Source organism: Poecilia formosa, unplaced genomic scaffold, assembly GCF_000485575.1.
Source record: "Poecilia formosa unplaced genomic scaffold, Poecilia_formosa-5.1.2 Scaffold220, whole genome shotgun sequence".
NCBI lineage: Eukaryota > Metazoa > Chordata > Actinopteri > Cyprinodontiformes > Poeciliidae > Poecilia > Poecilia formosa.
The window spans coordinates 357,931-373,412 of record NW_006800159.1 but is presented as its reverse complement, the minus strand read 5'-3'; the positions used below and the strand labels follow the sequence as shown (position 1 = coordinate 373,412).

Genomic DNA, 15,482 nt, shown 5'->3' with positions numbered 1-15,482 from the left:
TATATATATATATATATATATATATAAACAATTAACACAATAATAGTAATGTAATGTACAAGATTATAACATAAAGAATACAGTTATCAGACATAGAAATGTCTTACTCACGATCACAGAGATGTGAAACCGAGTAGGATGACATTTTACATGTGCAAAATGCACATGTGTATCGACCAATAAAAAACACAACAGGCTGTTTACTAAACAGGATATCAGCGCAGAGCAGAAAAACAGATGTGAAATAACAGCAGAAATGTTATTTAAAAATGAGTAAAAACCAGCGAAAATGATGGTTCTAATGCTGGCATGCATGGAAACGGTTCTGAGGCAAACGGCCCGAGCCAGAACCGGTTTCAGAACTGAGACGTGTTCAGTGGCGGCGTACAGTGGACACACACTGTGTGTGTCGGGTTTTAGGGAAAGATCTGCAGGATCAGAAGGACACACAATGTCATCCAGCCTGAGATGTTTTCATCAGCAACTTAAGACTTTGAATTTAAATATAAGTACATTTGTGTAAACTTGCAGGCATGGATTTATATAGTTACAGTATTTTAAACTGGTAATCCTTAATGTTTCCTAAATGTGTGAAAGCATAGATATTTAATGGTTAAAATATAATATTCTATCAAGGTATAATCAAGCATACTGATTCAGTAGTGTGCTGGATCATTACAAAGATAATGTATGTTTTTTTTTTTATTGTAGCTATATGGTTTAATGATTTAGTGCAAACTTACAACAGATGTCGTCTTCAGGCACTTTACAAAAACGGTACAGTGTGCTGAATTAATTACTCAAAGTCGATTAAAAAGTTTCTAAGGAAACACATCAGATTGCATCAAGTCATTTCTTTTATATTATTGTGCTTATATTTTCACACATTGCCTGTTTTGTGTTTAAGAAACACAATTAATAATAATAATAATAATAATAATAATAATATATTACTAACCGTATCTATATGGACGGTTGATGTCCATATGGTCAATTCACTGCTTATGGCAGTGAATTGACTTTTGAGAGAAGAGGTTTTTTTTCTTCCAACTACTCCTTTTCATTCAAAATATTGTTTTATGTCAGCATGTGATTCAAACTGTAAGTAAAATAAATCAATCAATAAATAATGGTTCAGTGTATCTCAAAGAATGCTAGACCATTTAAAAAGCTTCATTCATTTTAGTTTGGTGATTTTTAATTAAAAAAAATAATAATAAAATGTATTTTCCAAATTGTGAAATATTTCCGTATTCTGCCGTTATGCTTTAGTCAATGTTTCTTTTTTAGTTTTGCATTTGCGTCGTAAAGCTAAAGCTAGTTCCAGCTCTCCTTTGAAGCAAGGCATATTAAGCAAATTGCTCTCTTCCCTTTCGCCTCGCAGAACATGAGAAGCCCACAGCGGTGATAGAGAACGGCGAGGTGAGGCTGAACGGGAAGGGGAAGAAGATCCGGAAGCCCCGGACCATCTACTCCAGCCTGCAGCTCCAGGCACTCAACCAGCGCTTCCAGCAGACGCAGTACCTCGCCCTGCCCGAGAGGGCTGACCTCGCAGCCAAACTGGGCCTCACACAGACCCAGGTACCTGGAAATGCATGCAAAATATAGAAGCTATTATATTTGTTGTTTCTTTGTTTGTTTGCCTTCTGAAAGCACAGAAAATGAACACGAAAGCATTCCCAAACACGATTTTTAGGATTTTTAGATCAGCTAAATGATTTTACATCATTTATGTTGTGAAGCTGCTCACACACTGCAAAAACACACACTCTTACCAAGTGTGTTTAGTTTCATTTCTAGTGGAAATGTCTTATTACACTTGAAATAAGACAAAGCTAACTTACATGTATCTTTTCAGCAACATATAGCAGGCTGTTTTTAAAAAAACAATTCCTTTATATTGATGAAAAAGTTCTAGTTCCATCAGCAGATAAATTTACTGATGACAAGACAAGACAAGACATAATCTGCTGATGGAACTAGAACTTTCTCACCAATATTAAGGATCTTTTTTATTATTATTATTATTAATATATCTGCACTAACAACTAGACAAAAATACTTGGTGAGAATGTGTGTTTTTTTCCCAGTCATTGAAGCATTTTAACATGCTCACTCAAAAAAAAAAAAAAGAAAAAAGAAACAAGATTTCCTGTATGAGTTTATATCAATCACGCTTTTAATTGTTTCTTTTGTTCACATCGAAGCGAATCAAACGCCTAAACAGGCGGCGGCACATTCCTCCACAGGTTCCTCCAGCTGGAAACAGATACCGGTTCTTTTACCTACATTAATGTAACATGTCATGAGGCATTCATGTTACAGCATAAACAAACCTTGAGCTTATCTCCAAGCAGGTTTATCAGTCATTGGTTTGAGTTCAGTTGATTTTGTGGTCACTGTGTAGTTTGGCTCATAACTGCAGCAGAGCTGCAGACAGGATCATCAGGCAGGACTTGAACAGGTGTAGAGTCAGAAAAAGAGGCAGTTATCATCTCTGCAGACCCCACACATGCTGGACACAAGCTGTTTTCAAGTTCAGGCCGGCAATACAGAGCTAGCAAAAGCTAGCAGCTATGGAGGCAGTTTCTTCCCCCGGGCTGTCACTGATGAACTCAGGGTTCCACACATACTTGCACTAATTAAAACTCCTGCTTATGTGAAAACACTGCACATATACATGTTTACAGTGAAGAAAACAATTTATTTGCTTATTTTTATTTGCTTATATTCCAAATGTCTACTTTGAGATAAAGCCAAGTCAAATTTTAAGATGAGCTTTGAACCAGATTATTTTCGTCATGTTTTCTTTTGTTTATGCTTTTTTTTTTAACTCACACTTGCGTATTTTTTCTGTCAAAATTCAGTGAGCCACTGAACCATGTTTACTCCAGGTTACTTTATTTTATTACTTTTTTAAAATGAGATAATTTAGTATGCTAGGACAATTCAGGCTGTCCTGTGGTGCAGTGGTTAGAGCGGGGGCCCCGTATGTGAAGGTTAACGACGTCAACGCGGCTGTTCTGGGTTCGAATCTCATCCTCAGTTCCTTTCTTTCCCTTTTCTCTACACTAAAAAAAATAATAATAAAACATTCACATGTTCCCCACACCCAGGTATAAATTAACAACCATAATTTAAGCAACTGGACATTTGCCATATAAACCTTTGTGCTGGCATTTATGCTGGATTACCTGCTGTAGACGTGGCCCAGCATCAGACTCTGACTGCCTGACGCAGTCATTACTAAAAAATGTAGAGCAGACTGAAAAACCTCTATTTAAAAAGAATATATCATTATAACATTTGTTAAAACATCTATTTTTTATGAGCTAAAATATAGAATAAACACCTGCTAAATTGTGCAGTAGTGTCTAGAGCAGCACTGGGAGTTAATACGTCAGTCTGTCTGTCTGCATCCAGCTGCTTCATCATGGTTTACTTGTCCTCTGTAGCTTTAAAACGGCGTCACCTTTCCGTGGCATGACTGTCCGTGTTTTCAAGAGGGAGAATATCTTTGAACTTGCTACTTTGTCCTTCTTGGAAGCAATAAAACAAAATTGCTACTACCTTTCTGTTATCCAGCTGAGTCACTGGGTGACTCTGAGCTCCCCTTAAAGCCCCAGAGCCTTCTCTTTCATCACACGAAAAGGTCTTTAAACCACAGGAACAGTTTTGTAGTATCTCTTTTGGTAGTTTGGAATTTGGAAACCAATAATAAAAATAATAGTAATATTTTTTAAAAAAACAAAAAAAACAACAACAAAATTATTAAAATAATTAAAAGAAGTTGGTGTTTGTTTGTAAGGGTCTTTGCTGCTTATTTTTAAGATGTTATTTGAGAAAATATTTTTTTCTATTACTTCTTACTGATCACGGTTGCAAAAAAAAAATATAGCACTTGCTGTTTATCAGCCTCATATTTATCAGTATTTCTAAAACACAGATGTCCTAGAGTTTATTTAAATTCAGTTTGAGTGATTCTCTGTCTTGATGCAGTGGAGGTCGTTTACGGTCAGCTTATACCTCCAAAACCAGCTCCAAACGGTCAAAGGTGGAGATTAAAGTTAGTGTGAATGTAGATTATTTAGAAGTCGTTTTTCTTTACTTTGACTGGATTTGGCCACAATTCCATTTAATTGTTGAAAGATTTAAAAAGACCTGCCAGGCAGAGATTTTGTCAGTATTGTCTCATAGCTTTAATTAGAAGCTAAAGAAGATTTTTAACGTAAATAAAACAACATCTTAATGGTGAACTTCGTCTTGACACAGACCAAGCAACTTGTTTTTAATGCTGAATTGTATGTGGTAAAAAAATAAAATAAAATAATAATAATATAATAATAATAAATAAGAAATAATATTAATAAGGTACTTGAAACTGAATACTTTAGGTTAAGGTTAGTAAATGACAGCCTAAATATTCCCTTTCATTTCCTGTCAAACTAGGAAGACTCTACAATGCAAAAGCCTCCAAAATGTATTTAACACACAAATTCAACAGGCTGCAAATTTAGCATTAATCTCCAGAATATTCTCAGTCTTTAAAAATGAATGATAATTCCAAAAGCATTGAGGAGACTTTATATCTGCAGTTCTTTGTAATTAAGAGTTCCTGTAGCTCAGGGCTCTGCAACCACAAACCAAAGAGACGCTTTCTTGCCTTCAGTGCGGCTGAATAAACGTCGTTTAGAGCCACAAATCTCACATAATCTTTTGTGAAAAGATAACATAAAAACTGTTTCATTGAATATCTATAGTTGAACATTTGTGGTCATTTTTTTAAAGAACAGCCATTTTAATTTGCTTTGAGGGTTTAAAACTAAGAACATAGTAAAACATTTACAAAAACAGGACTGATACATTTTCTTCTATGGAATGTTAATGTTTGTGGAAAAGGATTTAAAAACAAATCAGTCCCTGAAGTAATGATGGGAAAAAGTAATAACCCATACTTGTGTCAGTCTGTTATGGAAATCTAATGCTAGATTTATTCCATGCACAAAAACCCCCTGCTAAATCTGCGTTTGTTATATCTGTATTTTAAAAAAAAACAACAAAAAAAAACGTGCTGGTTCTTCACTTTTTTTGGGTCAAATTATTACGAGCCTTTGCGGAGAGTTCATAGAGCCGCCTGTGGCTCTGGAGCCACAGCTTGCGGGCCCCTGCTCTGGCTTTAACAGGCAAAATGGCAACAGTCAAAAACTAAACTCTCAGTTTGAAAAATCCATCTGTTGGCAGTTTATGGGTGTGACTCAGTTCTTTGAAGAGCAACTTCATTTGAATATTAACTCCAGTGGAAACAAACAGTAACAGAGCTGTATTATTAACATGAAGTAACATATTACTATATGTTATTATATAGTCAAAACATCAGCAGTTACTATACATGTGGGATTTTTTAAATTTTTTTTTGACATGCTTAGGCGAACAGCTCTATCTACAGTTACACCAGATTTGTCAGTAAAAGTGAAAAATCTGGTTCTGAGCTGAGAACAGGTGTAACATTAACTCGGACTGAGTGGGAGTACTGCAGCTGCTATGTGATACGTGTGTGTGTGTTAATATACTGGCTACACATTGCACCCTGTGTCATCAGTTGAATGGTTCTAATCCCCTATGAATGAACAGCTACAGATATGTTTACACTGGGGGAATTAGATGATCCATCGATTTGCCTCTGCCTGTTGTGGTAATAAAGCTCTGGGGAGGCAGCAGTTCGCCTGTAAATTACACGTTTACTGAGGAAGTAGTCGTAGAAAGTGGACTGTAACTGACATTGGCAAAGGTTTGATAGGAGTTTAACCGCCGCGCTATTAAAAGGAGTTATGGGAATTATCAAGAATACAGGCCCAGTTTCTTTAGAAAGGTTCTTTTTTTTTTTAAACGTGAAATCATGCAATTATTTTTGCCTCATTTTTACATCATGATATAAGAATGCAGTTTATGAAGTGTTATCGGCGAGCAGAATTTCTGAAATATGAATAAAACATAATTAAAGGTGAGGCATTCTTTGTACTAGTTTATTACCCTGTGTGGTTCACATTTACAGGAAAAATAAAGTTTCCCACTAAAATCTTGACACTGCTCAGCATCGGGCAGACAAACCAAATCTGCTCCCATCACTTCGACAACAGCGCCTCACAACAAAGAACTAAATCAATTATGATCACCCATAGGGTAAAACTGGGAAAGATTAACCTCAGTTTGTAGCGACTAGCTAATCGGGCTACATCTTTGATAAGCTAATGTTTCTCTTATGCAGATGTGTGTAAGATAGCTTGCCGAATTGTTAACTTGAGTCCTCTTTTTTGTGATACTTCTTCTTTAAGGCAGAAGAAGACAAACAGTTCAACTTCAGTTATAGAGTTTTGTTTTCCAACCAAATGAATTGAAATTTCTTATCTTGCCTCGGACACTTAAATATGAAAAAAATTAAGCTTTTTTGTTAAAAATCAAGTCTTTCAAAACAACTAAAAAGTGACAATTGTGCAGAGTGTAAAATTTACAGTGTACAACAGGAACTGACATCACTGTCTCATTTTTAACTCTTGTCGCTTCGCAGTTCAGTATTTGCTAATTCACCCATTGGCAGATTTTTCTGTGGAAAGTAAATTTGCCTTTTTTTTTCTTTCTTATTTCTTTATCCTTTCTTGTCTTCTTTTTTCTGTCTTCTCTAAAATATTGAAAAGAAAAATAAGCCTTAGAAACTGAATAACAGAGCTCCAATGCTAGCTGACATGCTATTGGTTGGTGTTTCCAGAAGAACCGATCCAGTAGTGCCCTTCATTTTTCTTTGCAGTAACAGACTATTCCCATAAAAAGCAGAGATAAGGAAGGCTGTAGTGCTAAGACACTCTCAATGGTGCGTATTAACGCATATTCAGGTACAGTTGGTGTTTGAATGATTAGAATAAGCAGTTAAGGTTAAGGAGTCTCAAACGTTAACTTTTTTCCTTGAGTCTTGATGGGTTCACAATGCCTCAGAGTGTTTTGTGTAAGGCTGGAGGTGGGATTGGACCCACTGGGAGAAACTCACAGAGCAGTTTGCTGATTGGTGTGAAGCCAATTCCATTTCAATGAACTGCATGTTTGTCATTTGCATCCATGATGATTTTTACTATATCAGCACAAATCACAATCTGGATAAAATCACGTTTGTGTTTAGGGGCTTACTTTATTTTGAAAGATTAGTATGCTTTTTACCCAATGTTTCTGTTGCTTGTCTTTCTATAAAGTGACCAAAATCTTCTGTGCTGTGGTTTTTGTGGATGTTCTACTTGGTCTAAGTATAATTACGTTTTAAAAACTGCATTGTAAGAAAATACAAGAACAGTTAAAAACATTATTTTTAGCTACTCTGCATGAGCGGTAATTAGTTATTCATTCCAGTATTTGCTGTCACATAAGCAATGTCACCATTGTGTTAGAGAGCAGGAAATAGGATTTGACTGTACTTTTAAAACAAAATAATTAATTATTAATATAATGTTTTCAAATGTTTTTAGCATTAAGCATCAGAAATTGGTAAAGTTAATTTCTCACAGGCTGCGTACTTTCCCAAACCCAGTGTGTTCCATAAAACACCAATCTCAAACGACAACACCGAGTGACTTTACTGGGCTTGGTTTAGTTTTCCTCACACGGCTCGACATGTTGTAGGAAATACAGTTCCTTTTAAAATAACTAACTACGCCTCGTGTTTTCTCTCACTTCACTGACACTGAAAAGAGCAAAACGCATCTTTAGTCTTCTTCTCTCAGTAACAACTTCCAGCGTAAAGAGTGCTATGGTCAATGTTATGGTCACCTGGCAATTCCTATTTATGGTATGCTTACAGATCAGAAAAGGATCTGAGTTTCAGTATGAGGGCCGGTTGTGCTGCCACTTGTTGGTCACCAAGGGATTTCAGAGGAGGCTCAACTCCATCAAGTTTAATTTTACCAATTGTTGGAGCAGCACAGATGCATGAAAGTTGCATTCAACCAAACTGTCCTTATTTGTCATAAAATATGCACAACTAGCTTTGAGCATTCCTTTGTTTGGCCAGTACTATAGCAATAAACTGCCAATGAGTAAGAATGATCTTAATTAATCTCACAATAAATAAAAATGAGCTTCAGTTTTGGATTTTGCAATTTTTGTATTTTCCATTCTGATGATTTGTATTTTTTTTAAAGAGCAATTAAAAGCAGTCTGAAAATTGATTATGACACGTCATGATCTATTTTGCTTATGGTTTCTATTATGTGTTTATTTCTGTTTCATTCATTATTTTTGAATGCTGTAGTTTAATTTGAATATTGAAAATATCCTCCTGTCCCTGTGTTAAGTGTTCTCTACAAAATTAAAGTTTATTGGTCTTCGAGAGGGCAAATTGGAAAAGGGCCTCAAAAGAGCAATATTGTCGTTTATTGCGATAATTACGTGGACAATTTATCGTTCAGTAAAATTTGTGATTCTGACAGGCCTATTAACCGTCTCATTTATTTTCAATAAACAGATCGACAGCATTTTGCTGTCTTGGGTGAGGAATAGCTACTTTATACTTAGGTGGTGTGTGCATTTTTATCTCTGTCTTCTCTCTTTACCTCCTTGTTGTTGTTTGTGACACACAAGTAATCTCATTATTTAAACAAATTGAGTTTTAGAGATGCTTAGACATGAAAAACAAACACATTACCATTTAAAAGAGCACAGCTTCTCCACCTGTGCACTTGAACCTTACATGTGCATATCCACGAATCAGTCAATCTTAACAAGCCTTTGTATAAACTCTTTCCTCTCCTTGTGGTCACATGGTCAAGTGTAATTAGCTCAGTCTGCGAATGTTAATACTGTCTGTGTGTTATGTACCGGCCAAATTCTTCTCAGTACCCTGGAGCCCACACAGTAACACACCAATACAAACATATGCATCTACTTAAATACATTTAGCCCGAGTGGATGCTTTCATACACGTATAAAGAAACACACACGCTTGGAGATAGTGATCATACACCCCATTGCCATCCCTCCTCCATGCCATTAGGCCGCCTGCCAAACACTGACCACTTTCCACTGAAATCACAACTGTTCCCAGACGCTGCTGAGAAATGGCACGTAGCACATTTCTGATGTTTTTTTTTTCTTTTTTTTTCTCAAAAATGTATTCATCATACATATGCACACACAAGCTCACACACACACGCGCATTCATGTAATTGTGGTTTATGACACCATTATGACTTTTGAGGTATTTATGGGGACAGACCTCTTTCTCTCTCTCTCTCTGTCTCTCACACACACACACGCACACACACACGCACATGCACACACACACACACACACACACACGCACACACACACACACACACACACAAAAGCAAGCAAATTTAAAGGTTGCAAGTGAATTCCTTTTGTGATGAAGATTGTGAAATATTTTGAATTTAGTGTGATTCACTGATGGTTCTCATACACACTCAATGATACCTGGAATGCCTCTGAGCATTCCAGGTATCATTAAAGCTGTGGACTGCTCAAAATGTTACCCAGTATTGTGGTCCAGTTTATTGTACAAAAAAACTAACTTACAAGTAACTTTTCAGCAAGATAAAGGAGCTTGTTTGAAGTAAATAACTCTTTGATATTGATCTGACAGTGGAACAAGTACTTTTTCATTAATATTATGAAATCATTTACTTAAAATAAGCTCCTTTATCTTACTGAAAAGTGACTTGTAAGTTAGTTTTTCCTAAAAACCCTTTCTCGACTAAAAACCCAACTGTTTAGAACTGCTTTTGAAACATAATCAATGAAACATTAAACATTTTGATTAACGATGACACTTGACAATTCTTGACTGCATGCTCTACAACTTTGTAGTTTTTGTGTGTGTTTTTATGTAAAGCACTTTGAATTGCCTTGTTGCTGAAATATGCTATACAAATATACTTGATTGATTTATTGATCTGATTTCAAGTACAATCAGGTATCTGCACCAGAAACTAGACAAAAATACTTGCTAAGATGTTATGTTTTTGCAGTGTGGTGTTGGTAGTATTTAGTAGATAACCTCTCCTGAATGCTGTCAGTTGTCTGCTGCTTTGGGAATATGAGAGCCATAATCACTACAGAAATCCTCTCACTTGAGCTATTTTTCACTTCACAGGCTGTTGATTAACTGTTAGCTCAATAAACTTTCTTCTCTTGCTTTAGGTGTTCACTCACTGCAGTTATGATATTTAATAAACTGCTGACACTGATTAGTATCTCTTTATAATTGCAATATTCTGATTCTTATGCAAACACACAGTGAGCTTTAAAAGCAGGTCATGATGTGTTAGATTCTCTTCAATGCGCAAAATGTGGGATCTGAATAATTTTGGAGATTATTTTAAAAAACAGTTTGTTTTTCAACAACATGTGCTTAAATCAAGTTGAGTCTCTATTTTTATGGAGTGGTTATTGTACTTAATGTGTTTACCATCATGCAGTTTAACTTCAGAAGGACAGTGTGGTCAGCAGATACTCTTGAAAAACAGGGATCTGTCAAAGTTTTACTGTCTGTGATTTTGTGGCTAATTAGCTGAAATGTCGAATGTGGATCATTTTTTCCACGTATTTAAGTCAATTTAAGAAGTCAGAGGTTGGATAGGATTTTTATTTTATAGGATTAAATATCTGCTATAAAAGCACTTCAGACATCAATATAAATAGCCATAAACTCCCACTGTAACAATACCAAACAACCCCACTGCCAACACTGTTGTCTACTTTATTCCTTTGTGCTTTTTCCTCTTTTTCTCTTGCCAGAAAATGTTCTGCATGAAAAAAGTTTCACTTATGAATGTCAGAATCAATTGCAGACAAATGTTTGAACTGTGCTATAATTGGCGATTTGTTTATTTACCGTAAGAGGCTATTGCAATTTGATGCTTCACTGGCAGGCATGCTGGAACAAGAATGTGCCAGTTATGTTAACAACAGCATGACTGAATAATCTTTGACAACAGAGAAATGAATGGAGTGATAATAAGCTTCATTATCTGAAGGCTGATATTCTATCTCTAGCCATGCTTTTCCTTCTTTTAGTTAGAACCAGCATATTTCACAAACCTCAGTGCCAGCATACATTAAAGCTAAGTGCTAAATGTTTCAGCATTTATGCAAATGTTTAATACTATAGCTTACTAATACACCTGTTAGTCAGGTGTAAGATCTTAACCCGGGTTCTATATTTTTGGATATTCTTCCACTAGCTTAACAAAATAGTTCCCTTTATTCCTTTCCTCCTCGCAGAACTGGTGTTACTGGGTCAGGTGTGTAGATCAGACACTTTCTTTTTCCTGTGTTACTGAGGCCCGGGCTCTGTAATGACCACCCTAAAATACTGACTGTTTCAACCTTAAGCCACTTAAGCCACTTTGACACACTTAGGGTCAGGCTTTAACTTCCTAGCTGATTTCTTGAGATGTTGTTTCAATATTTATACCTAATCTTCTGTCCTCACGATGGCTTATGTTTTGTGCCTCGTGTCACTGTGGTGCTCATTATGCCAAACACTTGACTTTTAGTTTCATCAGATAACAGGGACATTTTTCTACAATTGAGGGTGATCGTCTCCGTGTGTGTGTTTGAAAACAGCAGTCTGGCTAATCTGGCTAAAGATGGCTAATGCACAAATGAGCAAGTAATAGTAAAAAAAAAGGCAATTTTTTTAAAAGGGTTTTCAAAAACTGCAAGAGGGAGTTTTATATTATACAGATGAAGACTGTTGCAGGGCCAGCGCCAGCCGTGTGGGTGTCCTTATCTCAAAGGCTTTGTGGTGCCTGCCACCCCCGAACCCCTAGAAAAAAATAATAATTCAGTATTAGTCTCTTTATTTGGTGCTGGAAAGTTAAGGCACACAAAGACATTTTAGTGCTGTTCCCACATGTTGTATTTGTTTGATGCCAACCCCTAAAACAACAAAAAAGGTCTAACTTTACAAAGGCAACGGACTCATTTATTCATGACAAGTTTTGTTGTCCCAAGTGAGGTTCATTAGAGGGAGCTTTTGAAAACCAAGAATCCTCAAAGTCCTTCTGAAAGTCTTCCCATTAAGTTACATATTTTTTTTAGATTAACAGAGTTTAGCTCTGCTATTCAACGCAAATCTTGTTTGAAGCAGGATAGATGTAACAGGCTGGGCCTAGGGTCATTTTTCATCTCTTTGCTTTTGTAGTTAGCATTTTTCATGTTTTTCATTTGTTAAAAGCAGTTTAGTTTTGCTTCAGTAGTGAGTAACTGCATGTAAAATGATGCTTTGCTACGATTTTTTTGTCTGTAGTAGTAAAATAATTTTAGTGAAACATTCTGCTTCTCTCCTTCTCTTCTCCGCCGCTGCTGAGGAGGGAGAGAAATACATGTGTAAAGCATATTTACTAACATGCTTTACATATTTTTGATTTAAATATGTATTTTTTATGATTTCCGTAATTATGATGAATTTTCATGAGCCTGATTTTTTGGTACCTCATGGTGATTTTTCGGTGCAGTGTGTAATTTCCGTGAACATTGGACTTTTGGAAAAAAAATGATTTTCCTACTTAGGCTCCATGTTGAACTGAAGACATTTTATTTTGTTTCACTTTTATCTCCTTTTAGATTTTCAGAGTTTCATAAAATATGAACATAAAAACAGACTGGAAAATGAATGCTGAATGAGAAAAAAAGTGTAATACCAAATGCCTCGTAGAGTAACAGCCAATAAACTGTGAAAAGAATAAACATGAGTCTTCTCAGAGCTTACATTTTAAACCTTTGTTCTCAGCCCATTTCTTTTTCCCTCTTTTCTTTCCCCCCAGGTGAAAATATGGTTCCAAAACAAACGGTCAAAGTACAAGAAGATCATGAAGAATGGTCCTTGTGGAGCCGAGGGAGATCACCTCGCCCCACCGCCACCAGCCTCCTCCTCTCCATGCTCTCTGTGGGACATCAGTATGGCTGCCAAAGGCCCGCCTGTCCACTCTGGAGGATACATGAACAATTTTGGACACTGGTACTCTGGACATCAGCAGGACACCATGCCAAGGACTCAGATGATGTGACTGATGGAACAGATGCCAGACCTCTTGGATCAGTTGTGGATATTATACCAGCAAGCTGAACTGGAAAGTACATGGCTACATGTGCGTTACATTGCTTACAGTCTGAGCCACTTTGGAGGTAAAAATAGTATTGAGTGGCACATCCTGCTGCGCCTAAGAAGACATACTGAGCAACTTCTTGCTGAACACTGCAGCCCTTCCAACACAGGACGATTAAAGGAGTGCAGGAACTGTCGAAGTGTTCCTTTATAGCTGTTGCTGAAATAAACTTATGGACATGCAATGTGTTTATTTTCCACAAAAACGTATATAAAAAAATAATTGTTTTTTTTTTAGGGCTTTCTAATATTTTTTTTAAGAACTGTAATAATTCAGTTAACCTACTTGTTTGCGGATGTGGACAGTTTGAAGAGCTGAATGAAATAAAGAGTTCATGGGGAACTGAAGTTTGAGCATTTTTTTGTTTGTTTGCTTAAAAATCTGGCATTTATTGAATACTGACCCATTCAATAAATGAAAACATCACTGAAAAGTCAATTTATTTCAGAAACCTCATCATTAACTGTAGCACATTATGTAGACTAGTTACATACAGACCTTTTACTGCTTACAGTTAATGGAGACATGATATTTAAAATGAAAACATTACAATAAAACCAATAAAGAAAACATTTTATATTACAGCAATTTGGGTTTAATAAAAAAAAAGTACATTTAAAACTTACCAAAAGATTGTTTTCAAAAAGGTACTTTTGATCCGACAAAAAGTCTCATCAGAAAGCATATTTCAATTTACCGAATATTACTGTAATCTACTAACATCCAACATTCTGACTCTGTAATGGGACTTCTTGTTTGGTGGTAAGTATTGACCTGGAAAATAGACTATTTAATGACAATTTAATGTTTTATTTGGAAAGAATCTTATTTTTTCCTTTTCATTATATGGAACTTTAACAATCAAATGTTTCTCTGTTTTCTCCGTTTCTTTTCAGATACTGCAGGGCGTGATTCTCTGTTTCCAGTCAGACGTATCTAATGTCATGACGTGTTCAGTGGAAGTGGCTCTCCAGCCTTTGAAATAATAAAAAAAAAATCAGTGCTTTGCTATCAGAGAGGAAATTGCTCCTGTAGTTTAAACTAACCTTGAATTATAACCTAAACACTGTTTGCTCTGCTGCCTACTTCCACCAGTCAAAGGACATTTGATCATAGTTCAGTCAGACTTAAGTTTCTGTCCAAAATGAAAAGGTGTTATCTTAAAATAATGTTTTATTACCCTTTCAATTATTGTGCTGCTGTTTACAGTAAACTCATCTAAAGCTGCATTAAATTATGAGATAACGAAGATGAAACATTTGAAAAAAATGCCTGATTGCTGAGCCATGTTGGAATACTGAATACGAGTTAAAATCCTGAATGAAAATGAGGTTTTTATTATTGTGCACTAAAACAATTAATCGTATTAATCATGCTGAACTGATTATTGAAATTAATAATCAGTTCCTTGAGTAATTGATTAATTTTAAATTGGGGTGTACAGATCAAAAAAAAGAAAAGGTCATTTGCTGAAAGAGCAACACATTCAGCGCAGTAATTAAGTCAGAACTGCAAAAATATTTATACATTTTGCATACGAGATAAAAACTGTTTTCTCTGTCAATATGTTCCACCCAACACTCCTCAAGCTTCACCTGGTTCAAATTTTGCAATAAATAAATAAATAAATAAATAAAATAAAATAAAAATCTCAAATAAGCACATTTTATTTACACAAAAGTTAAAGGTGAAAAGTTTTATCCTCAATAAAAATCCGACCATATTCAATCAGATGACAGTAAATTTGTCATTTACTCCAGTTTATGTTTGTATGTTTAACTTATTACAAACAGTGGACACAAATCCTCTTTCACATGTAGAAGCATTTGATGCAGACATGAGAAACATTCTGCTCCTCGGTGTCACCTCTGTCGGTTCTCCGGTGGCCTGAGGCAATTTTGTCTGAAGTCATAAATCAGAAGACGGAGGTCACGTCTCTGCGCCCAGGCAAACATCTGGAAACGCAAAAAGACTTGTCAGACACCGCCAATGATTTTTTTTTTTAAATGACCGCGTCAATTAAAGGTAATTTAGGATACAGCTTGTTAAATAAAGCTTTCTCTCTGACGGCCTAATTATCTGTAATTGTTAGTGGAGGGAATATCTTCCCTCCGTGGGTCCTGAAGGAGAAGCTCCTGCATCAGGCTGGATTACTGAAGGCTAATCCTTCCACTGCTAACCCAGCTGGTCAGCTATTACTGCAGAGACAAATAGTTTATCCGTTTTTTGCTTTTGTTTTTTTTTTTGTTATTCAAATTTTTGTAATATTTTGTAAAGGGAAAAAAAACATGTAACCATTGTGATATTTTTTAT

At 35.8% G+C, this 15,482-nt stretch overlaps 1 protein-coding gene across 1 annotated transcript in view; it reads left to right on the top strand.

The window, feature by feature from the left end:
* The window catches only part of LOC103149228 (homeobox protein Dlx4a-like), a 17,528-nt gene extending 4,012 nt beyond the window's left edge, over positions 1-13,516 (top strand). The window contains exons 2-3 of the mRNA XM_007568282.2: positions 1,385-1,581; positions 12,828-13,516. Of these exons, the coding sequence (XP_007568344.1) occupies positions 1,385-1,581; positions 12,828-13,070 (440 nt within the window). The 3' untranslated portion in view covers positions 13,071-13,516. The remainder of the gene's footprint in view (positions 1-1,384; positions 1,582-12,827) is intronic.
* The last annotated feature ends 1,966 nt before the right edge of the window (positions 13,517-15,482 follow it).